Source organism: Elephantulus edwardii, unplaced genomic scaffold, assembly GCF_000299155.1.
Source record: "Elephantulus edwardii isolate Elephantulus edwardi_28Jun2011 unplaced genomic scaffold, EleEdw1.0 scaffold00065, whole genome shotgun sequence".
NCBI classification, from domain to species: domain Eukaryota; kingdom Metazoa; phylum Chordata; class Mammalia; order Macroscelidea; family Macroscelididae; genus Elephantulus; species Elephantulus edwardii.
This window is the reverse complement of record NW_006399815.1, coordinates 1,331,455-1,359,001: the sequence shown is the minus strand read 5'-3', so window position 1 is coordinate 1,359,001 and position 27,547 is coordinate 1,331,455. Positions and strand designations below refer to the sequence as shown.

General features: G+C 51.5%; 1 protein-coding gene across 2 annotated transcripts; it reads right to left on the bottom strand.

Annotated features, from left to right (window-relative positions):
* Window positions 1-1,413: 1,413 nt before the first annotated feature.
* On the bottom strand, window positions 1,414-26,898 carry RAPGEF3 (Rap guanine nucleotide exchange factor (GEF) 3). 2 transcript variants are annotated; one of them, XM_006888164.1, is made up of 27 exons: window positions 26,363-26,898; window positions 19,670-19,723; window positions 19,477-19,583; window positions 19,126-19,247; window positions 18,795-18,963; window positions 18,141-18,225; window positions 17,765-17,825; window positions 17,597-17,673; window positions 17,278-17,424; window positions 16,666-16,778; window positions 16,302-16,390; window positions 15,986-16,064; window positions 15,635-15,785; window positions 15,471-15,553; window positions 14,719-14,758; window positions 12,184-12,265; window positions 11,765-11,911; window positions 6,984-7,081; window positions 6,422-6,547; window positions 6,148-6,329; window positions 5,791-5,881; window positions 5,626-5,676; window positions 4,593-4,680; window positions 4,046-4,110; window positions 3,367-3,421; window positions 3,196-3,267; window positions 1,414-1,820 (listed from the first exon to the last, which is right to left on the bottom strand). In XM_006888164.1, exons 1-27 carry the CDS (start codon window positions 26,453-26,455, stop codon window positions 1,702-1,704), a joined length of 2,646 nt encoding a protein of 881 aa, XP_006888226.1. In that variant the 5' UTR covers window positions 26,456-26,898; the 3' UTR covers window positions 1,414-1,701. The 2 variants fall into 2 exon arrangements, with proteins under 2 accessions (XP_006888226.1, XP_006888227.1); XM_006888165.1 differs by lacking the exon at window positions 11,765-11,911 and having other exon boundaries at window positions 1,680-1,820; window positions 5,791-5,827; window positions 26,363-26,569.
* Between the last annotated feature and the right edge of the window lie 649 nt (window positions 26,899-27,547).

The following is a 27,547-nucleotide window of genomic DNA, read 5'->3' as shown; positions in this document are numbered from 1 at the left end:
GAAAAATGAAGGCAGAGAACATACTTCATGAGATTCACTTAGAAGCTGAAGATACATCCAAGTTACTCTTTCTGCCCTCCTGCAAAGGATTCTGACCCCAGCCAACCCATTCGAGAGCGGTGTGCCTGTGTCTCCACAGCTGTATGATGGGATGAGAGGAGGGTGGAGTGCAGAGGGAAGGAGAGTGGGAGGCTTGCCTGGCTTGAGCACTGGCAGATGAACCTGTTGAGCAGGTGTAGGGGTCAGGCCACCTCTGTGTCCTCTAGGAAGGGGCCCTCTTCCTCCAGATACCCTCAGACCCTGCTGCCTTAATACCTACTCAGAAGTCTTCCCAAGGCCATCAGGTCTGTCCTGGGGCCAGGCACTCTGCTGACCCCACTAGCCTCCAGAGCCATGGAGAGCTCAAGAGGACAGAAACCGTGCCTGGCCTGGCCTTGTATGAGCTCTTCCTTTGCTTGCAGTCGGTTGGGAAGAGTCCTTGCAGTAGTTGATTGTTTGGGTATTTGCTGGAAAGGCAGGAGAAGGAGGTCCCTTTGTGCCAACAGAGTTTGCTGGGATGATGCTCATCACTGGTGGCAGATCCTGACTTCCTAGAGGTTGCAGGGTGGTCCATGGCACAAGGGAAACGCAGGTGCTGCTTTGACATTTGTGCAGGTGCTGAGGATATTCAGTTCCTCCCCCGGGAACTTGAGAATCTCGGCTTCAGTGTCCTCTCAGTCACTGGTCACTCTTAGAGGAATCTGTCCCACAGGAACCACACTGACAGGCCCAAATGAGCTCTAGGCCAGAGGGAGGTAGAAGCTGGCACAGGAGGAGAAAGAGAGAAGGGACGAGCTGCATCGATCAGGTCCCCGTGGAGGGCTGCTGGTGATGTTGGCTGGACACTGACAGGGGCTCCAGGCCCTAGCAGGTGCTGTGGCCAACAGCCCAGGAGGCCTATCTGGGAGCCATCAGGCACCTTGGAAGCCTGCCTGGCCCCTGAGACCACCGAGGGTAAAGGGACAGCTCTGTCAGCCTCTCAGTGCCTCTCTTGGCCAGTGTGGCTGGGTCGACTCCAGGAGCACCACATCTCCTCCCCAGCTCCTCTCCCGGGGTACAGGGTCTGAGACCTCATCTTTTACACCCTCCACAGGGCTGGCCCCTGAACTCACGGGCTTTGGTTCATTTTTAGCAGAGCCTCAAGGGCCACCACTCCCTCATAAACTGCCCTGAACACACCCAACTGTTTATCTCATACGTTGCAGAAAGAAAAACAGGCCTCCCCACCCCTATGGGGCAACAGCCATCGCAGCAGCCCCCATCCTGCCCCACACATGCCCCACACATGCAGACTCAGTCCACTGGGAAAACAAGCCGCACATGCTAAGAGAGGAGGGACAACAAAGCCACAAGGCATGGAATCTGCAAAAAACATGGTGTAGAGAGCTCTCTATTGAAGAGTCCCAGAGCCTGCTCTGCTCTCCCACCCACTCCAGCTCCTCATTGCCCCCCATTCCTTGGCCTTGAGCCCCAGCTCGGTTCCATTCTACGGTCCTCCTCGGCCATCAGTCATCACAGGGGACAGCTGCCACCATGCTGCCCGCTCCAGGGCCTCGAGTCCACTCTTCGGAGAGCCCTGTCCAGCTGTGACCAGCCTGTGGCCCCTTGGCCTGGGCCTGCTCTGGCTTTCCTGGAGGGAAGCGCCTGCTCCAGCCCAGCCCCTCATGGCTCCAGCTCCCGGGAGAGGCGAGAGAGTTCCCGTTGGTTGTCAATGACCTTCAGCTGCTGGACATAAGCCCAGGTGCTGGCTGGACTCCGGGTGCTCAGGGACTGCTCCGAGCCTGGCGGGAGAGAGCGGTCAGGGAGGCAGTACTGTGGAGACACACCCCTGCAAGGAGCACAGACACCTCCTCTGCCCTCCGACCCCACCCTGCCTTCTCTCCCGTCCCCTTGACACTTCCTGCCTCCCCCCTATCCCATATTTGGGTGGTTAAAAGCATAGACTCTGAAAAAAACAGCTCCCCAAGATTCCACAGAGCATAATACTCCTTTCACAAAGTTCAAAAACAACCAAAATGTTGTCTCAGGATTTTCTTTGTTTTCAGCATATTGACTATCATAATTTGTGTTTACGCTTGCTTAAAATAGGCTGAGCGTGTTTAACCTTGGAGTTTGTTGAACTCATTGGATTTGTTGACTGATACATTTTCATCAAAGTTGTAAAATACTTCACCACTTTCCCCTACTTTCTTATTTTGTATATGGTTAAATGTCTTTGAAAAGACTTGGTTTTATAAGGTTTTTTGTGTTATTATTGGGTTATAAGAGTTCTTTCAATATCCTGCTTATAAGGATTTTACTAGAGATGTAAAAAAACCAAAACTCAAATAAAAGAATATTTTTGAAGCATAATAGATATATGGTAATTAAACAAAATGCATATCTGTAGTTATTTTCCAATTGTGGAAATCCTTCAACAGGTTTCTGAGGATGTAAAACTTTACAGGAAGTTGTTTTTGTTGTTGTTGTTATGTGCTGGGCTGTTGAGTCAGAACCAACACATAGCTGACCCTCGGGCAGGTTTTCCGAGGCTGCTAATCGCATGAGAGGAGACTGCCCATCTTTCTCTTGCAGAGTAGCTGGTAGATTTGAATCCATTTAACTAATGCTCCCCCAGAGCTCCTTAGTGGAACATAGATGCTCATTATATTATTGTTGTAGTTGTTATGTACCATTGTGTCAGAACTGATCCATAGCTAACCCTCCAGTGGGTTTTCAGAGGCAGTTAATTGCACAGGAGGAGACTGCCCATCCTTCTCCCGTAGAGCAGATGGTTGATTTGAACAGTGTGCCTTTGGGATTGCAGTGCACTGCAGCTTCTTACCCCTAGGCCACCAGAGCTCCCTATATATGCAATGAAGGGCCAGTAATGATAGTGTGATATGAACCAGGGATTATGGACTTACAACTGAGGTCCTATTAAAAAAAAATTGTACATAATTCTGAAAGAAGAGTTTGGACCCCACCTCCATCATTTATTGTGTGGCCTTGAGTAAATTAGAAGTTCAAGCTTGTGTTCTCGTCTTAGTCTGAAAATAATATCACCTCCCCCCAGAGGTGTTGTGAAGTGTTACCAGCATTGCGTGTGCAAAGTGGCTGGTCCATGGTGAGTACCACGGTTAAGCATGGCTAGTGTTCCCCATCACCCTTACTTACACGTGGAGATCCTCGCAGCCTGGCCATCATCGTGGAGGTGGGACACGCGGCTTCTGAGTGGTGAGAGAGGCACTGGGGAGGAGGAGAGAAGAGATCAGGGCCAAGCCTTGTGGGGCTGAAGGGCAGAGGCTCCCACTGGGCCGAGCAGACCTCTCACCAGCGCAGCCTCACCATTGCTGTGGCTCCGGCAGCGATGCAGCATCCGCACGGCCCTCGCCATCATTCGCTGTGGGCAACACAAGGGCGTGAGGTATGACCTGAGGGGCAGAACCCTGCCCTACCCTTGGAGGGCACCAGAGGATTCCAGCTCTTTGAAAAAGGCACCCTAGGGACTGCTATTGTTAGTGCCATTGAGTCCACAGGACAGAGCGAAACTGCCTTAGAGGGTTCTCCAGTCAGTACTCATTATAGAAACAGATCACTGAGTTTTTTCTCCCACAGAGTAGCTAGTGGGCGCTAACATCCAACCTCTCTCTCTCAGTGACTGTGTGCTGAACCACTGTGCAACCACTGTTCCCCAAGACTAGGGGGCCTGAGAAATGAGTCATGTCTGTTCGCCCCAAGACACACAGAGGCCCAGTGAAAGCCAGGCGCTGGGAAGAAGAGACCAGGAATGGCTTTGAGAGGGATCGGGCTGCCACGGGCTCTCATTGAAGAGGAAGGTACTTGAGGCTGTTACCTCAGCAACCCCAGCAGAGACCAGGCCCTCTGGCAGGCAGTAGATAAGGTGAGGACTATTTTAAAATAAGTATATCTAACTATAACATTACTGGCAGATTTTGGACATCTCCGACCCCTATTAGTTATGTCTTCCAATCCAGTGGGGAATACCCACCGGCCCGGAACTTACCATTTTCTCAAAATTGATGAGATTCTCTACCAGTGTGTGGTTCCCCTCATGGATGAAGGTCATGTCTGTAAGTAGATAATTTTCTCTCAAAAGTCCCCAAATTCCTTCTCCCTCAGCCCAGGAATGTTGAGGGCTACCCCACACTGCTCTCTTCTTGATCCTTTCTCCCTGGAGTGATTTCCTTGTATCTCAGAAGTTTCAGACAGATCATAATCCAACTAACATCATTATTATCTCTATATTATCTGTCTGTAGGCTCTGATGGCCTAGTGGTAAGAAGCTGCGCTGCAATCCCAAAAGCACACAGTTCAAATCCACCAGCTGCTCACAACACAAGGATGAGAAATCTCTTCTTGTGCAATTAACTGCCTCTGAAAACCCGCTGGAGGGTGAGCTATGGGTTGGTTTTGACTCAACAGTATACAACAATACACAACAATCTGTCTGTAGGTCTTAACTTCTCTTCAAGCATATGAAATAATTAATTCACCTCTGTGCTCTCCAAGGCCCTGGCACACTGTAAACCCTCAGGAACAGACCCTGTTACCTTTGAGAAGGAGGGGCATGAAAGGAATGACAGGAGGGGACAGCTTGGTGAGGGCTAGTCGATACACTCGGTGGTTCCATGAGGGGTCCTGAGGAGGAAGAAGGCCCATCAGAGAAGGCAGATCTGTACGCCATAACGCACCATGGACTACACAACCAATCACACACCCAACTAAAGAGTGTCGGCAAAGAGTGGCCCATCTTCACACCTTGAGGAGAGACTCAGCTGAGAATCTCCTCAGGCTGGGCTTTCACCTAGACAGACTCTGTAGAGGGGGCAAGGGGTGGGACCAACTGGAAAGGCTGCAACTGCCCAGAATCTGCATGTAACTTCCTGACCTCAGATCAGCCCCCAAAAGTCATTTCATGGCTGTTAGTCACAGGCTTCCTGAAAATCAGGCTCCCTTTCCCCCTTTTCTTATTTGTCCCTTGTGTGTCTCTGGTGAACAAATTCTTCTAAACATCTTGAGTCCCATGTGGCTCCCCATCATCCAACAGGACCAGCCAGCCATGTATATATAGTTTTTGAGGTGAACATTTTCTTCAGGAGCTTTTAGAGGCTGATAAAGACACCTCCTCAACTCTGACTCACTCTGGAACGTTGTCCAAGCTTCAAATCTTTCAACTCGAGGAGTGAAGGAATTAGACAGGCCCACAAGCCCCTTGAGGCTCTGGCACACAGTGAGTACTTGATACCAGGACCTGTTTTCTGAGGCTTCAGGCACTGCAGCTGGAGTCCAGTGTCCTCTGGTCTTTCCTGGCACCATAGACACCATAGCCGTACACCCTTCCATACATTCTGTCCAGATCTTTACACATTCAAAGAAGGTAATTCCTCACACACACCGTATGATACACTGCAATTTTCATCATAATACTTAATACTACCATAACTTAGCAAGCTCCCCAAACACACAGGCCAGAGGGAACAAGGCCTGAGCCAGGGTTGGATGCCCTGGATGTCACCCAGGGGAGGTGAACTGGGAACCTAAGAGTCTAGGTTTCTAGAGGGCCTGCTGAGGCCCAGCACTCACCAACAGCCTCTCCAGGGCTGAGTACAGCTTCCGGACCTTGTGGGGCAGCCTCTGAAAGGAGAGACAGAAGGAGTGACCACTGTTCTGTGATTGGAGCCCACCCATAGCCAAGGCTCCTAGGAGGGGTAGGGGCTTCTCCCAGACTGACTTCCAGAGCACACCTACCTCCCAGGTGTGGGCCAGGCGGCTGATGGCCGAGTTGCTGAGGCCGAACATGATTGCAAAGAAGGAATTGAGATTCTTTTGTTCTTTGAGGCTGTGAGAAGACCCAGGTGCCTCAGAGGATGCTATGGAGGTCCTCCACAGCACCTCCACCTTCAGACCACAACAGGCCTGGGGCTCAAACAGAGCCGAGCAGTGCGTCCTCCCAAGGGACCCAAGCTGGTGGAGGTGGGAAGGCAGATGCTCAAGGGGCCAGAGAAGAAAGGGGGTGGCAGATTTGGCAGCAGGCTGAGCAAAAATGCAGGCTTACAACAAGGGCCTCTGGGTCAGACACACCTTCAACCCTCCACCAGCACTCACTGGGCAGCCAGCTTGATGAACTTCCTGAGCAGCTGGGCCCGCAGGCCAGGCACCGGACAGAGACACAGCTCCGTGGCTACCCAGTACTGCAGCTCGTTGAAGCGCCGCATGAAGCGCTCCAGGTTGGCAGTGGTGACGGTCCGCAGGTGCTGGGGGCCCAGCACGTAGTGGATCAGCTCCACCTGGGGGGTGGCACGAGAGTTCAGTGCTGCCAGGTGAGCCTCAGCCTCTAGGACTCCCAGCTCTATGTGCCCTGGACAGGGGCCTCCCGTACCTGGTGGATGCTGTTGAAGAGGCTCCAGTCGTGGTCCGTTAGCTGGCCCGCCAGCTCTTTGACACTCACCAGGTCCAGCCCCTCTGCAGAGCCCACAGTGGGCCCCAGCTGCTCGGGGTGTGGGGTCTGCAGGTGGGAGAGCGCTCAGGGGGTGCCTGAGGAATCCAGGGAAAGGCATGGGGTGGGGAGGGCTCTGTAGTGGGAGGAATGCTGGGGGGAGCGGGGTACTACAAGTTCAGAGGTTGGAGCACTTGAGGATGAAGCTCTCCAAGGAGGCATCTCCTGATGGTTCCCCAATGCTGGGACCCCTCCCTGCAGGATTCCTGGCCCCTGGGGAATCCTTAACTAGATTCCTCATTCTTCTTTTTCTCTCAGTTGTGGTATCACCCTCCCACCAATCTCTGGAGTTCTGCCATCAATGGAGGCCACTTCTTCCTCTTTTAAAAGCTTGCAGCAGCCAAGGCTGGTCCCCTCTCTTTTCCCAGAAACCCTCCCTGGACATCTCTCCAACATCCCAGAGCAGAGTCCTTCTCTGCATCCTGGCACCCTGCCTGGGCCTTACCAGCTTATGCATTTCCTGTGGGTTGACAACAAAAAGGCGCTCATTGAGCCCCAGGGAGGTGGCCACTCCACGAGCATCTGGCTGCAGGCCAATGGCATCTGCAAGAGAGTGGAAGCTGTGCTGGGGTGGGGGTGGGGGTGCGGGGCTCTGGAACAGACAGATGCCCTGTCACCTAAATGCACAGGCACAAGTGCTTGTGTGCCCACTCCTCTAACCCACCCAGGGGTGTCCCCAAGTAGGATGTGAAAGGATTCTGAGGGGGAGAGGCCAACCTCAAAAAGACTAACCTCCCTGAGCCTCAGTTTCTTCCTCTGTAAAAGGGAAATGGAACTAGCCCACAAACAAAATAGCATCATTGATACAAAAAGTGGCTTAAAGTTTACGATATGTTAAATAGTACTTCGAAGCATGGAAAACTGCTTATCATCAGCTCCTTGTGGACTGTGAGTTTTATTCATGTTTGAGTCTCTATTTTCAAGGCCAGTGGCTTCTAAAGTACACAAAACCACCACTGTGTTTAGGAAAACATTTTTGCTTTTCTACCTATATTTGCTTTTCTCATCTCTTCTGTAGTTCTGACTTGTAAGCAGTTTTATAATTGAATATTATTAGTGTAGCAGTATATGTGTATACTGGTGACCTAGTGGGTAAGGAGTTGAGCTTCCAAACCAAAGGCTATTAGTTCAAATCCAACAACAACTCTACAGAAGAAAGATGGGCAGTCTCCTCCCATGTGATTTACTGAGTCTGAAAACATGTTGAAGGGTCAGCTATGAGTTGGTTCTGACTCGATAGTACATAACAAGAATATAGAGAGCTCTTAGGGAGCTCTGGTGGCCTAGTGGCAAGAAGCTGCACTACAATCCCAGAGGTACGCTGTACGAATCCACCAGATGCTCTGTTGGAGAAGGAGGGCAATCTCTTCCTGTACTAGTCAGATTTGATGGTACACACACAAATAATAATAATAAAAAAGAATATAGAGAGCTCTGGTAATGTAGTCCCTGAGAAAGTACAGGGCTAACACAAACAGCCCTCCTCTGGTAGTTCTAACACACCCAAGGCTCACCAGGAAAAAATAGGCCATCTCCTCAAGAGTCATTCACAGCCCCAGAAACCCGCCAGAGGCTCAGCTATGAGTCAATTCCAACTCGAAGGCAATGATTTTTTTTAGTATATGTATGTGATTTATAAGCAGATATACATATGATGCTCTGGTGGCCTAGTGCTAGAGAGCTGCACTGCGAACTCAAAGGTATGCAGTTGGAATCCACTAGCTGCTCTGTGGGAGAAAGATTAGCAATCTCTTCTTGTGGAGTTTACTGCCTCTGAAAACAAAGGTCAGCTATGAATTGGTTCCAACTAGATGGTACATAATGACAAATACATATGGTGAAGGCTTGTAATAAATACTGGCATTGGCATGGATGTCTATCAAAGTAATCTGGAAATCAGTGTTCTATACAGTGCCTGGCCCAACAAATGCTGTTAACATCTTGATATATTGCTTCCATCTTGTCTTAGCTTACCAGCTTATGATTTTAACTATCAGTATTAATTAAATATATATGTTTAAGTCTAAGGTGAAAAGAACTGCAGCAAATAATTCAAATTAGTGTTGGTATGGTTGGATTATGGTTCAATATTTTGTTTCAAATTCCTTGAATGGTCTTTGGTGTTTTGATAATGAAGTTTATGTATGTATTTTTTTCCATTACAAATGTAAGACATATTCTTGGAAAATTCAATCAAGTACAAGAAAAAATTCACCCATATTCCCAACAACTACTTTTAACATCTTGATCTGGTTCCTTCAGCTTGTTTTGCACACTGAGCTGTGGTTACTATAGTGTATAAGTAGGGAGAGGAGAGTCAAAGATGGGAAGAAACATGGAAAACAGTTTTTAAAAATAGTTGTGTGGTTGGTAGTTGTGAGATTGAGGGTAAATATTCTGCCTCACTCTAAATGATCTTTGTTAAAGTATTCTGGCAATCCACTCTTGTATAGTTCCACTGTAAACATGAACTATATGTTCAGTATAGAAATTCTTAAGTTGCAGAAATGTAGAAGAGAAACTTGCCCGTAGTTTCACCATCCAAAGTCTGTGGCTAACATCTCAGTATATCCTTATTTCTGTGTACAGGGGGGTTTGTTTGGGTTTTTTTTCTTCTTATATGGCTGTGGTTCTATCTATATGTACGTGTGCCAACAATAAAAATAAAGTTAAAAATAAGGGGAAAACTCCAGTGCCTGACATATAGTTGTATGTCACAGAATTGGTACAGACCCATAGCTGACCCTCCAGTGGGTTTTCAGAGGCATTAAATTGTATGGGAGGAGATTGCCCATCCTTCTCCTGCAGAGCAGATGGTGGGTTTGAACCATGTGTCTTTGGATTATAGCATAGCTTCTGACCACCAGGCTACCAGAGTTCCTGATAGTTGGATCTCAATAAAGACTGACCTTGGACAACTGCAACTCACTATGTTGCCACCAGAGGGCAATGCTTTCCACCGAGAGAGCACTGAAGCATTATTGATGTCATAGTCTCACTTTACTTCCTGACAGGTCTTTTCTCATCCCCACCCCTTATTATTATTCCCTGAATTCCCTAATTCCCATCTACCCTGGGCTCTAGCTGTCAGGCTTGGGTTGGGCCCTTCATAGAGAACAGCAGTTTTTAATATCCTAAAATCCCTGACCCATGCAAACCCATTGCCTTCAAATCTTCACTATGGTGATTCTATAGGACATAGAAAAACTGCCCCATAGTGTTTGTGGGGCTGCCAATCTTCATGGTAGTTATTGTTATTATTGTTGTGTACCACTGAGTTGAAATCAACTCATAGCTGACCCTCTAACAGGTTTTCAGAGTCAGTAAATATCATGGGAAGACACTGCCCATTTTTCTGCTGCACAGCAGCTGGTGGATTAGAACCATGTATCTTTAGGTTGGCTGCACCAATCTGGGGTTTAGCAACCAAGCATATTAACCACTACATGAACATAGCTCCTTAACACTTCTGCACTCCGCTCAACTCATTGCAACTCTCTTATAGCTGACCCTCCAGCAGGTTTTCAACAGCTGTAAACCACACCGGAGGAGACTGCCCATCTTTCTCCAGAGGAGAAGTTGTTGGATTTACTCAGCCTTCGAGTTAGCAGTGCAGCCCCCTGTGGACTACACCACCAAGGCTCAGGCCTCCAAGAGCAGATGTTACTAAGCCTCAGGGCCACCAGACTCTGAGCAGTGACTTCGTGCCAGGCCTGGGCTAACCGCTTTGTGTAAAGCACTTCTTTAATAACCATCACAGTCCTATGAAATACACACAATGATAGTGCTCATTTCACAAAGAAATTGAGCTTCAGAGAGGTTAAGATATGTGTCCAGAAGAACACAGACAGTCTGTTGTTCACAGGGTCACTGTGAGTCATACTCTCAATAGCACCAAACAACAACAACAACACAGACAGTAAAAAGTACTGTTTGGATGTCAACACAGGTCTGGGATTCCAGAGGCTATTTTCTTTTTCTTTCTTTTTTACTGTGTGTGTATGTGTGTGTGTGTGTACTGTCAAATCAGACCTGACTGATAGAGGAGGAGATTGCCCCTCCTTCTCCAGCAGAGCATCTGGTTGATTTGAACCGTGCCCCTCTGGGATTGCTGTGCAGCTTCTTGCCACTAGGCCACCAGAGCTTGCCCGGAAGCTATTTTCTTAACCATCAAGTTGATCTATCTTCCCAAGACAATGCCTGGGCCACAAGTGACCCTGAAAAATGTTGGTTGATTGAATGAATGAATGAAAGCTACCCAAATTCAAAGGCTAGTTTATACTCTCATTCACTATGTAAGCTTGGGCAAACTGCTTCTTGTTCTCGAGATACTTTCCATGCCTGAAGATAAGATAAAACGATGTATCTCATGAGATTTAAAAAAAAATATGTATGATGATGATGATGATGATAGTCACAGATCTGGTGACCTGGTGGTAAGGAGCTGCAGTTCAGATCTACCAGCTGCTCCATGGAGAAAGATGTACTATGTCCTCTAGTGAGACCAACAGCCTCTGAAAACACACTGGCGGGTCAACTGTGAATCAGTTCCAACTAGACAACACATAACAACAACACTTGAGTAGTACTGACTATGTGCCAACAACCATCATAAAACACTTTTTTTGCATTAACTTCCTTAATCCTCATAACTCCTCCTACTTTACAGGTGATGATATAGACAAGCAAAAGATTAGTTCTCTCATTCCCCAAGGACACAAAATTAGGATGCAAAAGCCTGGTACCAAACACAGGCAGTGTACACTAGAGCTCAGGTTTTTGGCTTTATTTTAATGATTTCTTTTTGTTGTTGTAGGAAATACACACAGAAAAACACATACCCTTTCAACAGTATTTATGTGCACAGTGACGTCAGTTACATTCAAGTTGTGCAACCATTCGGCTTCCTTTTCCTAACTGCTCCTCCCCCCTTTAACATAAACTCACTGCCCCTCAAGCTTCCTAGCTCACCTTTTGAGTTGTCAGTTTGATTCCATACAGACAGTTCTTCAAAGAGCACAAAGGTGCAGGTATACAAGTAAAGCTCTTAAGCACTACTTGTAAAGCACTTTGAATAGACATAATGAACCTCCCATCAATGCCAAGCATCATTCACGCTGATGAGGATGGAAACAATGAACAATGATGATGCTCATTCCAAGGCTCTGGACGTGGATCTGAGAGGCCCCGTCCCTCACAGCCGCCCTGCCCTGACACACAACTCACCACCTGCAGAGTTGACCTTCACCAGCACCTGCCCCTTGGTCCAGCTGTCTTCCTGTGCTAAGGCTGCCATCACCTCTCTCACCGAGGCCGTCACAGGAAGATGCAGAGTCAGGACTGAGTGGTCTGGCCGGCAGATGTCATAGGGGACTGGAGAGGAGGACCAGGCTGAGCCATGGGAGGAGGAACCCCAAGGAAGAGGAGGGGGGTGTGAGGAAGAAGCACGATGGACAAGCTGCACAGTAAGGCAGGCCCTGAGTCTGAAGGGGCACCAGGAGCACACTGCATGGCAGTCTAGGACAGGGACCCTGGAAAACAGCGTGCCTCCCGTGGGTCAGGAGCACTGAGGCCCAGGGTGACTGCAGGAGGGGGTGCAATACAGAGCAGATGACAGGCTCTCCCACCCAGGTTGGGCCACGAACCTTTGTCCCCCACTCGAATGGCACAGTTGCTGCTGGGGAGGAGCTCATCCTGGCTGGGGAGCCAAGCAGGCACATTCCGAGCCTAGAGGAAGAGACAGTAAGACTTGGAGAATCCCCCCAAGGAGTGTAAGGGGGAGGGCACAGAGAGGACCTTTGTAGCTGGCGTAAGAGGGGCTGTGCCCACATGCATACCACCAGAGGGCTCTGCATGATTGTTAACCAGAGCCCAGGTAAGGCAGCAGGTGTGATGGGGGACAGAGGGGTCACACTCAGAGGAGACAGAACAGTCTGAAGGTGAGGCTGGGTGTATGAGGCTGTGCCCCTCTGGTATGTGTGCACCCTCCCCACTCTCTGAGCCCAGCGCCGTCCTAAAGCAAACACAGCTCAGACAACCTGCTTTTCCTCTTTGTCCTTCTAGCAACCTTTTGCTCTGTGCCAATCTTTGCTCTAAGTATCTAAAGATCCCCAATACCCTGTGACATAAGTACTATCATTATTGCCATTTTATGGATGAAAAAGATGCGATAAAGGTGTTTGAGTAACATGCCCAGGGCCACACGGCTGCTAAGTGGCTGAGCTGGGATCCCAATCGGCCTCTGGCCGTGATCTCAGCCAGCACACTCTGCTGATCAACTGCCCTGTAAAACCCACTTCCTGACTCAGCAGCAGTGCCCACAGATACCCTCTCCTGGTGAAGGAGCCAGAGTGGGACGCGCCTCTAGCACCTGGGCTCTGCACCCCAGCCTGACTGCTCACTGCCCCCTTCCTAACTGCTGCACTGACCCTCTTTCTCCATCTGGCTTTCGAGTGAGGGTCCTCTAGAGTCAGGCTGGGTTGCTTTTCCTCGGTTAGCTTTCCACAGAGCCTCACAGGGAGCTATCACTCAGAACTAGACCATCAGTGTTGGATGCCCTTCCACATCCTGGCCTCAAATGCCTCCCGGATCCATCAACCTAAGCATAACATCAGATTTATTCATGCTGACTACAAGTCACTTCTTCTTCCAGCCATTCTTCTGGCCTCCAGGATCCTGTCACCCTGATCTATGGATTCTCCTTCACAATGGGTCTCCCAGTGTCCCCTTCACCCCATGCTATCATCAAGTTCTGCCTATCAGTAAGATCTCACTCCTTTCATTCCACAATAGTCCAACTGTTCAGGTGCCTCCAGGCCCCCCTCCTCCAATCTGTTTAAACAGATTCAGGTTAAGCGTCCCATCACAGCTTCAATGACTATCATTGTCTGCTGGATAAAGTCCAGCCTGTCCAGCTGGTCTACTCAAAACACAAATCAGATTGTGTAGAGCCTTAGCTCGAACCCCTTCAATGTCTATTTCTGCTCTTAAGACAACAGGCAAATCCCTCACCATAGTTCTCAGCTGGAGCTCTGCACATTCTGAATCTTGCCTGCCTTTGCCACCTGCTCCACTACCTTGTTTGCTCTCCCACCTCCAGGGCTCTAAGTGGGCGAGTTTTCTCCCTCTGGCCTTCCTTGACCCTCAGACCAAACCTCTCAGCTCCAGGGGTCACCTTCCTGGGGATACTTTCTCTGAACCAGACACTGTCCCTTGTCAGTTCTCCCCATTCTCTGCTTTCAGAGACCTCTGTCATCATCCATCATGAGACTGTTGGATAGCTCTGTCCCTCGACCCTCTGTAAGCCCCACTAGGGCAACGGTAGGTCCTTCGCTCCTGAGACCATCATCAGCAACTTGCACACGAGGCCATCCAGCACTGATTCCTGAGCATCAACTGAAAGCCAGGAAGAACAAAAGAACCTTCCTGCAGGCTCAGGAAGCCAACATTCTGATGAACACATAGCAACAAACAATAAGCAGGCAGGCAAATAAAGAAGATAACGCCACAAGGTGGTGATAGTTTGAAGCAAACCATAGGCTTATGGAAGAGTGAGCTTTGGTGGCCTAGTGGTGAAGAGCAGCACTGCTGACCCAAAGGCAGATGATTAGGAAGCACCATGGGAGAAAGATGAGCAGTCTCCTCTCCTGCATCTACCACCTCTGAAAACTCACTGGAGGGCCAGCTATGAGTCAGTACATAACACCACCACCACCTTGGAGAAGAGAGAGGGAGTGAGGGGAGGGCGGTCTGGATGGGGAAGTCACAGAGGCCTCTCTGAGCATCCAAGATTTTGGCTGAGATCAAAATGATAAGAAAGATCCAACTAAAAGCCAGTGAAAGGAAGTCCCAGATAAGGGACAGTTATAAAGATCCTGAGGTGGTAACGGGCTGCACCTGTAGAACAGAAGGAGCCAGAGGATCAGAGGAGGTGAGCAGGATGGGAAGAGAGCAGAGACAGCTAGCTCAGACAGTTGTGCTTTATGTCTTAGATCACAGCATCTTCCATTCAAAGCCTGACCCAGAACACTATCCTCACACATAAGGTGTGTATCTCTGGGGAACCTCTCCACCACAGCCTCCCAGGGTGGGAGCTGGCCAGGGTCATGTGGTCCAAGAGGAATGGAGGGAGAAGGCCTCTGGGTATGAGGTATGAGAAGCTGCTTGGTACAGATGGATACCTTCATCTGAGGAGACGCATTCCCACAGCCATTTTCCAACCTGTGGACAGACGAAAGGGAGGTCAGAGGAGGACAGGTATCTCTAGGGGCAGAGAAGTATATGCAAGATTGGGGCAGGGGGCTGGAAGGGTCCTATTCTGCCCTGTCCAGAGGTCAGCTCCGTATTACACATCGGGGAGGAGGTGCTGGGAAGAACCACGCTGGAACCAGGGGCCGGACTGGCCCCTGGATTCTGCGACTTTCCAAGGTCAACAGGGGAAAAACAATTACTGAAGGAGAAATGGACTTGCTGTCAGACTGGGTGAGCCCTCCCCAGACCTCAGTTGTCTCCCTGGGAAAGGCTGGGAAGATGAAGGACAGCTCTGGGAAGCTGACTGGGTGGGGCTGGCAGGACAGGCACTGAGGGCACACAGTAATAAATATGGGTGGAATGGAGGAAGTGAGAAGGGTCGGTGAGCTCAGGATATGAGTGTGAACGGACAAACGATGGCGTGATGGATGAGAGCAGACAAAGCATGACGTGAGGGACTCGATAAGAACAGCTCATGGAAATAAGTGGGAACAGGCCAGGGTATTCAGGGATGGCCCTGGACTATGCACTTCCGGTGCCAGGAGCGCAAAGCTTTGTGAGGGCTCCCAGAGGCACAGGCTGGCTAGAAGTCAGGTGTAGGACCTCCTATTGGTGCTTTCAGCCCTCCCTTTTACTGCCTGTCACCAATATCACACACTTATTTACTTTCAGGTCCCATCACCTGTGGTGGCGCCGCCTCTCTGGCCACTGCTCCCTCAGCAGGTTGCTAAGCCGGGCGTCCCTGCTCACCAGGTCAGAGAGCTTCTGTGAGAAGACAAGTCACTGAGCTCACTGTGGCCACATCCACCCTGGCAGCTGGTCCAGCCCTGCCGCACTCCCAGGTACCTGGAGAAAGCTGGTGGCCACAGGGTCAGTGCGGAGCATGGGGCCATACAGGGCCACCCACTGGCTGACCAGCCGCAGGATCTGCTGCCTCTTGTTGCAGATGTAGGTGCTGCGCTCTTGCTCACTGCCTCCCGCAGGCTCCGCATGGAAGGTGGGCACCAGTCAAGGAAATCACAACCCCCGGAGGTGCAGGGGAGGTGCAGGCTGCCCAGGGCCACTGACAGGCTGGGCCAAGCCAGAGCCTGGGGCGTCAGAGGGTCCAGCAGAGTCATGCACAGGAGGCTCCCACCTCCCTGTTCAGCATGCCATCCTCTCCCCACACACTCCCCCACTCTAGGGCTGAGAGGATATTGGTGCAGGAGGGCAGCGCAGAGCTGGGTGCTGGGCATGAAGACACTGTGGGTCAGGAGGAAGTCACTGAGGAACATTTCTGCAGGGCAGGGTAGGAACAGGAGGAGCCTTCAGGAGCCTGGGAAACCCTTCCCCCACATCCACCATGAGCGAGGTGCCAGTGATCCCAGCCCCTGTGACAACGCTCCCCACTCCAGCCTGAGGACACCAACACCTGATGAGGTCCAATGCTGGTGCCTGGCCCTCTCCCAGGTGCGCTGACCTCTCGATGAGTCAATGTGCGCATGGGAGCCAGCCGGGTGTCTCCTGCCCCTACCTGTTGGGTCATGTGCCCCAGAATCAGGCCGCATGGCTTCCAGCAGCAGTTCTAGGATCTTCTCTGGGGTGCCAGACATTACTGTATACCTAGTAGAAATGGCCAGTTGTTAACATTGTGCCACTTCTGGCTACTCCCACACACGGGGGTGACAATCAATAATTGCATCACACTGGTCCTGTGTCATCTATCCTGCCCTCTGCCTTCTGTCCTGACTCACTGGCTGACTCAGGTGGTGTCCCTTTGATGCCTCTCCACCTCCAAGTGGCCAGAGGGCAGGGGTATGACATGGCAGAAGGGAGTGGAGACTGGGGAATGGAAGGTGAGAAGGTGGGCAGGAGGGAACGCATGGCGGGTGTGTTACCGGTTCCTGCCCGGCGTTGCTGGGTGAGAAGCGGCTGCACCCTGCGAGGCTCTCTCCAGCACCAGCACCACTTTGCCGTGCTCTTCCAGCCTCATGGTCTTAGCTTCCACATCCTGGAGAACAAGCCGTGTACAGTCAACACACGCAGGTCCATCATGATGACTCCTTCATGCTAGAGCCCGCCCTCCCACCTCTGCCATTCCAGACCTAAGACTCACAGTCCCACAGGCCTCTAGCCCTTCCTCTACCCCATTCAACACTCATGAGTCTGGATATGTCTCCCAACAATCCCCCTTCACAACCCTCAGCTGTACATTCCCCAACTGAGCGCCCCCTGCACCTCTCCTCTCCTGCCTGCACTCCCTTGGTGAATTTCACCTGCCGTGACGCTGTCTCCCCTGGGCCCCTGGGATCCTGGTGCTCCAAGCCCCACGGGCTCTGCATGTCCCCAGGTAACTACTTCAAGTCTCCTGCTTCCTCACACCCTTATGCTGTGTCACCACCCTGCTTGTCTTGTCACATTCCCTATCTCCTAGCCCTCTCCTTCTAACAGGATCTCTTCCCGCATGCCCCATCTCCTGCCCTCTGCCCTCTCAGCCCCGGCAGTGGCACCTTGATGATACGGTTGAAGTCTTGCTTGTCCACCCGGAGGAAATGGCAGTTGTCCTCCCGCAGGATGATGGTGGCTGCCCGCGGTGCGTCGTTTACCAGCGCCAGCTGTCCAAAGTCGTCTCCCTCGTGTAAAGTAGTCACCAGCCCCTGCAAGCAGGCCCTTTGTTATGGCCCAGCCTAACTTCTAGCCCTTGTGGGGACAGACCCAGGGCAGGGAAGACAAGTGGGATGGGAGATAGTGTGGGTGACCAATAAAGTCACAGCCCACCAGGAAGTGGATCCCAGGGGTGGTGGAGGGAGGGAGCGAGGGAAGATGCACCTTGCCATGTGTCACCACGTTGACAGATCCCTTCCAGATAATGTACCATGAGGTGCCCTTGTCACCCTGACTGAACACTGACAGAAGCACAGATTAGGCACAGCCCTTCAGTCCCCTCCATGGCTTCTTCCCATGCCCAGGCCCCTCCCTGTCCCCTGTCCAACTTACACACAGTCCCTGCCTTGCTGTGTGGTTCAAAGAGCAGAACTGCCGCTAACTCCCGCTTCACCTGTGGATTGAGAAGAAGCAGGTCAGGGGTGCAAGTGAATAGGGGCCAGGTTAGGACATGAGCATTCTGGGTACAGAGGGGTAGCCAGGTCAAGCATGCGTCACTGGGTTTTGGCAGGAGGCAAAGGGTGGGGGAGACAGTCTAAGAGAGCCAGAAGGGGTTTTACACTGGGGTGCTGAGAACAAGAAAGAAGTAAAATGTGAAGCTATATGGGGGGAACTGACTTCCAGCCCAGCAGCTGGGCTCTCAGAGAGGGACACCACAGCCAGAAAAGCCGCCTGGGCCAGACTGCAGTGGGCAGGGGTAGGGGCTAACCGAGTTGGAGAGATGGGCCACAGCCTTGATGTGCAGCAGCTCCTCAAAGATGAGGTCCAGCTCCTCGTCTGTGCGCTGACCTGGGCTGTGGGCACAGGGAAGGCACTCAGAGGAGGGATGGAAAGGCAGTCCTAAACTGGGGGCCCGGGGCCAGACAGGGGAGCCATTTAACACCCAGTATGGGCTCAGAGCCAGGTGGCACCTCCATGGAGACTTAGCTAACCTTTAGTGAGTGTGTACCTCAATCCAGAACTGTGCTAAGCACTTTACACGCACTATTTCATTCCATCCTCACAACAGCCCTATGACGTGGGGGCTGCTAACCTTGCTGCACAAAAGAGGACGGTACTGGACAAGCCCAAGGTCACCTAGCTGACAGCCGAAGGATCTGAAATTTGAACCCAGTCCTTCCTGCAGATTCTAAAGCCCACCCTCTTGGTGGACAGGCTCCACAGAAATCAATGCCCTTATTTATAGAGGTGGAGAGGGACTTGGGGGGGGGGCAGGTGCCTAGAGCTCATATAGCGAGTGGATGGCAGAATGAAGACCATAACTCAGGTCTTCTTTCCCTCGGGGGAAAACGAGGGATCCCCTCAAAGAGAAACCTGAATACTATGTGGGAACTGGGGTAGGGGTGCAGGGCCCCCAACTCACGACTTTCGAAGGGCCACTGTGAGCAGGGCATCAGGCCCCCGTTGGGAGAGCAGAGCCACAGCCTCCACCAGCTCATCCTCCATCTCATGGGGCCCTGCAGGTTCCGGTACCGGCCCAGGAAAACGGTAGAACTGAGCATCCCGGTCCTGGAAGGTCCAGTCGTGTTTCACTGTAGGGCAAAGGCCCAGGCATGGGAAGGAGGGACATTGAGGCTGTGTGGGGATATGACCCACTGCAGAGTCAATTCCCCTTACACCCCCATTGATGTCTGCTGCCCAGGACTGCCCGCCTGTCCTCAATTTTGTGTAGCCCACCCTGGACTCGGGCTCACCATGGCAGAGGGCACCTTCATCCAGCAACACCTGACAGATGCCCACGGCTTGGCTCCGCGAATGCACCCCAAGCCCCAGGGCCAGGATCCCGTCCACCAGCTCCCGGCCAGAGCAGCACTGCCTAGGAGGAGTGGGAGGGGGCACATGGAAGGAGAATCAAAAGGGAGGATGATTGTAAGCACAGAAGGAAGGACTCTCCTTCAGAAAGGCACCTACGTAGGCCCAACCCCAGTTCTGCTAGATGCAGAACTAGACCACAGATGCCGGAGTGAAACAGAGGAGGAAGGGAGAGAGAACAGACCCGAGGGTGATGTCAGTGGGTGAGGAGGCTGGACGGGGGCTCCACTCACCGGTAGAGCCTGAGGTGGTACTTCCGGTCTCGGATGAGGTTTGGGCAGGTGGCCAGGAGGTGCCTGTGCAGCTGCTTCCCGGCCCTGAGCACCCGCTCTGCGGAGGCCTTCCAGAGAGGAGGACACACAGTTCAGGCCTCCAGCCACCCCTCGGTCCTGCCACCCCTCCCGGCTCAGCCCCCGTGGCCTGTACCTGCTCCAGGCTCATGCTGAAGTCCAGGGACTCCTCGCTGTCAGTGAGCGGCGTCTGAGGGCAGTGGGGGAGAGTGTGCACTTCAACGAACCACTTCCCACCCCCTCGCTCTCATTTCCGGCCTAGCACCCAACTCCAAATGCACCCATTCAACCACTCCTTCAACAAAGAAACAAACTGTGAGCACCTCTGAGCCCCTGCCCCACCCTGAGACCCCATCCTGCACCCCAGACCCAGTCACTGCATCCCCTCAGATGAGCACCCTTGTTCTGCCTCTCTGAATTTCAAGGGTACCCTGACTCCCAGATAAGCTGTGCCTGTGCAGAAGGGGAATGAACTGGAGCTTGAACAGAATGAGAACATGAGATAAGGAGACTCATGAGAAGCCATGAAGGGAGCAGAGGAGACCTAGGAACATCTGCCCCCCCAAGCTGGGGTTACATAGTCCTGAGTCAGGTTCTGCCACCAACCACTGGAACACAGCCAATCCACGCCCTCTGTGGGCTCCAGTTTGGCCTCCTTCACTCACTTCATTGCCTTTAAATCAGAGCCAACTCATGGCTGACCCTTCAGTGAGTTTTCAGAGGCTGTAAACTGCTCAGGAGGAGAATGCCCAGTTTTCTCCCTCGGAGCCACTGGTGGAGTTGAGCTGGCCACCTTTGAGTTAGCAGTGCATTCCACCCCACCACCCCACCGCCCCAACGACTAAGTCATCAGAGCTCCTGGTAGTTTAAAATGCTGATTTTTTTTTTTTAAGCCAGATTTCTTCATTCAAATCCCTGCTGGTGGGGCAACTGTGAACAAATGACATAACCTCTCCCTGCCTCAGTTTCCTCATCTACAAAATCAAGATTATGAAACAAACACTAATAGTATCTACTCATAAGCTTCTGGAAGGATTCTGAGTTAACATATATTTAAAATGCCTAACACATTCCTGGGTACATAATTTCTGTAAACAAGCAGTTCCTGGATTACGAACATCCAATTTATGTACAGTTCATTGTAATGAACCAATCTCCCTAAAGCCTATCATATTAAAAACTTGAAGTGCTTTGTGATTCACTTTAAACTATTATTAGTATTTTGTTCAAGATGTTTTAGAATATCTGGTAGTGTTTCTTTAATGCTTTTTTAGGCCCAGGAAGGTACACACCATGTATTATATTTTGAAACGAGCATTTGACTATCTGACATTAGACACAAACCCTGCCTGTTACAATTTATGTATAAACCTGACTTAAAAACAGACTTAGGAATGGACTTGTTTGTAATCCAGGGACTGCCTGTACATGTTAGCTATTATTCTTCTGGGAGACTCGGGGTGGAGCCCTATTAGAAGGGCCCTTTCAACTCAGATGCTGTTGGTCTATAAACTTGTGGGAGTGAATAAGCCTCGACAACACAATAGGCAGGGAGGCAGGGTGATGGTAGAAATGCCGGTTAACACACATGTGCTCCATACACCCTGCAATGTCTCCCATGAAAGCTCCTTAGACCTTTCTTTACCTGCCACCTGAGGCCTGGAACCTTCAGTTCTCTGGACAGAATGCCCTGCACTCGGTGAGCCCTTCTGAGGACAGAGCACTTTACCGTTTACAAAGCGTGTCCACCTCTGTGATTTCCTCCTACACAAACAGGATCAGGTGCGTAGCATCAGGGCAAGTCTGTTCTCTTTAACTTCTGAGCAAACAAGTCTTGAGATGAAGTTCCCTGCTTCACTCAGTCACACATTCTTGAGACAGACACTATGGATAAACTCACATTCCGACCCAGACAGGCTCACATTCTTGGTCTCACTCCACCCACCACACCTGCTCTTTTCCCCTTCCTCCTCACTTCCTCACCAGCAACCTTTCTCATGTTTCCTCATCTGCCTCAGGTTCCTGACAAAGAAAGACCTTGCTAAGAAGCTAGGGTACAGCCAGGCCTGAGGCCAGAGCCCCCGTTGCTGGTCTGACAGGCAGGCCCCTGGGCACGAGCATTTTCCGGCTGTGTGCCCGGAGACCTGAGGTCTGGCGTGCTTAGGCGCTTGGCCAGGGCTGGGCGGAAGTCACTAGGTGTCCCAAGGGTCTCCCTGCCCAGGTCATGAGGCCCAACTCACTGCCAGACTCAAAGCCCTGGAGACTTAATGACAGGAAATGAGGAGGAGGAGGAGCTAGGGAGGGAGGAAGGACAGAACTGCTACCCAGCCCGGTCCCAGTGTCAGGACAAATAGTGCCCGAGTGCTCATAACTTGTTGTTCATGTAAAGTGTCCAGGTGTCCCCACTCCCTGCCCCAATTTCCTTCAGTGCCCACAACCCAGGCTCCAGCACTGTTCCCCTTTCTGTATTATATACCCCAGAGGGCACATCAGAAGGGGAGGTGGCAGGCAATGGGACAGATCTGTAAGCCTAGTTTAAACCATTTCCTGTCCTACTCAGGGAGTGAGGGCCAGAGAGTGGGGGCTCCGGCCCCTGGGAGCTGGGAGGGGAGTCCTGAAGGCGCCTTTCCTTTTCTACCCAGGAAAACAGAAGTCTAGAAAGGTGAAGCAACTCATCCAGCCACATAACTGCTTAGATTTAAGGTTCCACTGCATAGCTCTGCTCCCAGGCCTGGAAGGAGGTATTTTTATCCTATTTCACAGCTAAAGAAAAGGCGGCTCAGAGCTTATATAACCTGCCACAACAGCTGGCAAACAGGGGCACTAGGATTCACACCTGTGCTGCGTGATTCCAAAGCCCATGCTCTTAGCCACCCCACCCTACCATTTGCCAGGGTGCCAGCCATATGTTCCTCCCACCGCGCACCATGGAAGAGGACTGTGGGGGCATTCTGCCCTTATGACTATTCTACGGACAAAATAATTTGGAAAACATTGAGTCAAAGGAAATTAAGTAGGCTTCTTCAACTTTCTGGTAAGGAAATGAAAGCTTAACAATTTATGTAACCTAGAGACTCCTTAAGCCACTCTCAACTCCACCCCATGTCCTTAGATATTCACATGCATGCGACTTTCCAGGGAAGCGGGTGGTTATTCAAGACCAGTGGTCAAACATCTAGGCACTGAGGATATATATTATTGTTGTTAGATGCTGTTGAGTTGACTACAACTTGTAGCTAGCTGAAGGGAACCTTGCCCCTGCGCCATTCTCCTGATCTGCACCATGCACGAACCCGTTGTTATAGCCATGGTGCCAGACTCTCCTAGAGGGTCTACCTCTCTTTGGCTGACCCTCTGCCTTTCCCAGCATGATGTCTTTTTTCAAGGACGGGTCCCTCCTGACAATATGTCCAAAGAGGCCAGAGGCCTTGGTTCAAATCCTTGTTCTATAACTGGCAGTGAGACCTTGTTGCTGTTTGTGTGACCTGGGGCTTCAATTTTGTCATCTGTAAATGGAGCTGATGTTAGCGGTGACTATCCCATAGGGTTATTATGGAAAGCAAATGAGTTAGTAATGTAAAGCACTTGACACAAATGAGTTAATAATGTAAAGCACTTCGCACCAACGATTAGTAACGTAAAGCTCTTGGCATGGTCTCTGGCTCATGGTTACTGCTTGTAAATGTCAGTAACTCGACCAAACTTTGTCATTTCAAGATGGCCATCTATTAACAGAAGTCAGTGCAAGAAGTGTGTGCTATCCGCTGCCCCATTCTTGATCTGAAGACCAAGAATGTCCGCTTACTGGTTCTTGGCTGGGAAGAAGCAGGTGGCAGGAGTTGAGGTTTCGGGAGGGAAAGGCCCTAGCCCACCTCCTCTTCTCCTTTCTGGACCGGAAGCGCTCAAGATGGAAGGGGAGGTACTCCCTGGCACCAGCATGGTGACCTGCCCCACCCACCCTGCTCTGTCGCTGAGTGTCAGAGCCCGGCTGGAGCAGCAGGCACAGAGCCAGACAGCCGCGTGAGGACCTGTCAGACCAGTTCCCTTAGGTCTCAGGCCAGGGCTGTGCATGGTGGAACAGGGGAAGGGGTGACACCTGAAGGTGTCAGTGTTGTTGCTACAGCAAGAGAGAAGCACACCACAGTGGTTATGAACTTGGACCCTGCAGCCAAATTGCCTGGGATCGAAGACAAGCTTTACCTTTTAGCTGTGAAATCCTGGACCTGTCATCTAAACTCTCTGTGCCTCTACTTCTCAGCTCTTTTAGATGATGGGATGATGACATTGGACTTATCTCACAGGACTGTTGTAAGGATTATGTAATATGATCAAGGTAAAGCTCTCATCATAATACCTGGGACAAAAGGACTAACTATCAGTTACTGCTAATATTTGGGCAGATCAGATGAAAGCATAGTTTCTGAGCTGGGGGACAGCCACTCCCCCCAACACTGCCACTCAGAGTGCAGCACTCTGGGGCTTCCTTGAGCCAGCAGGACCCAAGACAGATCTCCCTGATCTTGTCCTTGACTCAGACATTTTTAGCCCTTAGACATCAGACAGGACCTCATGTCCCCTTCCTTTTCTTCCAAAGAAGATGATGTTCCTCCACCCCACACCAGTGCTTTTATCAGAATTGGTAAGTCCTTTCTGTATGTAACCTCAAACTCTCCTGCTGCAACCAGCTTTCATTTTCTCTTGGAATTTCTATACAGGAATAGATAGCATTCTTTTCAGATCTCAGACTGATAGGTTTCTTCTTGGTTTTCTATAAAGAAGCTAGGACCTGATTAATACCCAGCCTAGCACCATCCTCCTGGGGCTCAGGGCTTTTTCTAACACCCGCCCTATATGGAGCTATAGGTGACTGTGTCCATGTTCTCTGCTGTGTACCTGTTTCCTGTGAGCCTTTCTTGGATCAAAAGTGTCATCACCAGGTAGGAAGGGCAACTCCAAATTTACCTAGAGTTTCTTAAGCAGAAGTGCACCCTTTGCCCTGCATCCCCCAGAAATGACCATTAGGAGAAGGTGTGGCTGCCTGACTCTAGTCCTGGAAAATCTCCGTTTCCTCTATTCATCAACCACCATTTGCCCTCCCACCTAGCAAGGGAGAGGTCTTGTTTCTGTACCTTTAACCCATTTATAGTCTAGCAACCTTCACCCCCCTCCACCCTCTGGACTCTCCAGCCCTTGTATTCTGGGGGGTTAGTGGAGGGAGTTAGGAGACAGCCAGGCGGCCTCCTCCACTGTCTCCCAGAATGTGGATCCCAGGGGATCCTCCAAGTGACCTCATTGTTCTGGCACCTGACCTTCCCCCCACTCCCTACCTAGCCTCTAGAAGCTGGGAAGGGGACAGGAAATGCACAAGTAATTATAGCTTGAGAGGGAAGAAGGGAGGGAGGGTTCCAGCCCACTGCTTCCAAGCAGTAGCTACTGCCAGTTGCCAGTGACCCAGAGAGCCGGATGGGAGGGCAGGGACAGCTAAACTCAGGAGAGACCAGCTTCCCGGCCCCTCCAGAGCCCGATCTTAGGCAAGACCCAAGCCCAAGAGGCCCTTATCAGGGAGACTCAGGAATCAAGGGGCTGGCAAAAAGCTGGACATCTGGACCCCCCTCTCAATCCCAATTCTTCTGCAAACTCTTTACTCTCCTAGACCTCAGGTTTTTCTCAATTCAGCCTCATATTTTGGGAGCTGGGCTGGGTAAGAGGAAGGATGGAGAAGGTGGTAATCATTCTATTCAAATGGACTTGCTGGCAAGTGAAACACTCTCCCACATTTGTCCCCCATCCTACTTTCTGTCCATCCCTTCACCCAGGCACACTTTTATCATTGCACCCCTCTCCCCTGGCCTCCCTAGCTCCCAGTCCCACAGTGTACACACACCAGCCAGGTTCCTAAGTCTAGGGGCTAGGGATGGCAGATGCCTTGTTCCAACTCCTCAGTTGATTTGGACCCTAAGGCTATGATCCTGACTGTCCCTGCCCCAGCAGCCTCCACCTCTCTTTCTGTCCCCGTTCTCCCCCCACCCCTCGCTCCTTCAATCTTCCAACTCTAACTCCAGAGATTCTGTTCCCTGGCAAAAGGAGCTCCAGTCATCTCAGATTCTCCAAACTTCTCCAGAACCCCATCCTGTATCTTGTCCTGATCTTGTCCTTGACTCAGACATTTTTAGCCTGCAGACATCTGACAGGCTCTCATGTCCCCTTCCTTTTTTTCCAAAGAAGATGATGTTCTTCCACTCCACACCAGTGCTAACTTTTATCAGAGTTGGTAAGTCCTTTCTGTATGTAACCTCAAACTCTCCTGCTGTAAACAGCTTTCATTTTCTCTTGGAATTTCTATATAGGAATAGATAGCATTCTTTTCAGATCTCAGACTGATAGGTTTCTCCTTGGTTTCCTGTAAAGCCTGATGTCAAGCAGTGTCCATCTGACCATTCACCCCAAGATCACAAAGCACAATCTGCTAAGTTCAGTGGCTCATGAAAAAAGAATGTTTCTACAGTGACATAGTAAGAACAACAACAAAGCTCACCTTGTCCCCCATTGACCTGGCCCCAGTATGTCCCACATCTGTCCCACTCCCGCCTAACTCCATGCCTGGTACACAGAAATGAGGAGTAAATCACCAAGTTCCTTTCCTTTCACCTCCATGCCCGAATGGAGGCACTGGGCACCCCTTCACAATGGACACACACGTTGCAGCCATGTGAGCCACCCACACACATTTCAGCTAAGCTGCTCTAAGACCCCAGAGAAAATCAGACCGTCTTCATTCTAGGCCGGGCCCCCTTGCCCTGCAGTGGGCGAGCAGGTGATGGGTACTCACCCAGCGAAGCCCCTGGATGCGGCTGGGGCGCTGATGCTCCAGGAGCAGCTGGTAGGAACAGCTTCTGGGTCGGTACATCCTCCTCAGCACCATGTTGAACAGCGTCCCCTCCGGCACCACGTCTGGGAGGCTCCCCACAGGCGATGCTCCCAGAGCGGGCTTCTCCTGCACAGCCAAGCTCACCTGCCAGCGGCTCTCACCTGGCCAGCCCACCTGTGACGCGGGAAGAAAGGCAGGCAGCCATGGGGCAGGGGCTGGGGCAGCTGGACCAGGACACAACTGCCCCAGGCAGAACCACTTCTTTCCAGTCCTCTGGGCTCGTCAGGCGGAGGTGCTGCAGCCCTGCCAGGTGCCGGGGGAGGGACAGGAAGACCTCTGCTGGGCCTGCTGGTCTGGCGCACTTAGGGGTCCCTGGCTGGATTACCAGAAAAAAGCGGGCCCTTCTTCTGAATCCTGTTTGGCATTCGGCCCTGCTCCATTGCCTATGCCCCTGTTAGATGGTCCACCATCTCCCAGCATGAGGCTACTGACTCACTGGATCCCCTGAACGCAGTTTCAGCTCAAACACTTCTCCCCTCCTCCCTCACCCCTGACCAACACTCTCTCTCCCATCCAAACTCCCCACCGTGTCCGCTTCCTCTCCCGCGCTCTTGGCTCCTCCTCGACCCTGTCCCTACCATACCCACCTTCATGTTCTTTGTCAAGTTCACAGAGCTGTGAGAACTCTGGCAAAATGCCGAGGGACCCCCAGCGATCCACCCTCAGTTCTAATAGGGAGAACCTGGAGGAGCACGGGCAAGTCCCAGGCGCAGTGCACAGGAACAATTCCTTAGCTGGATCTGCTCCCAGGGCAGCAAAACGCAGGGCAAAGAGGTTCCTCTTGGGTGGGTATAGGGCTTGGGGGGAGGGGGCGGGGGGTGAGGCCCCCCTACAGCGACCTGCCACCCCGAGCCTCCGCCTCCGTCCCAGACTAAAGAGCCAGCTGGCACAGGCTCTGAAGTGAGGCTGCAGCTGGCACCGGGCCGGGCGGGAGCTGTCACACCCCCTGCGCCGTCCGCCCTCTTCTCCTCCCTCCGGGGATGAGGGGGCGGGGAGGAGGCGCCCGCCCACGGCAGGAGACTGCCGTGCAGGAGAAGGGGGCAGGCGTGGGTCAGGGGTGGAGTCGGGACCCCCAGGTCCCCGGGG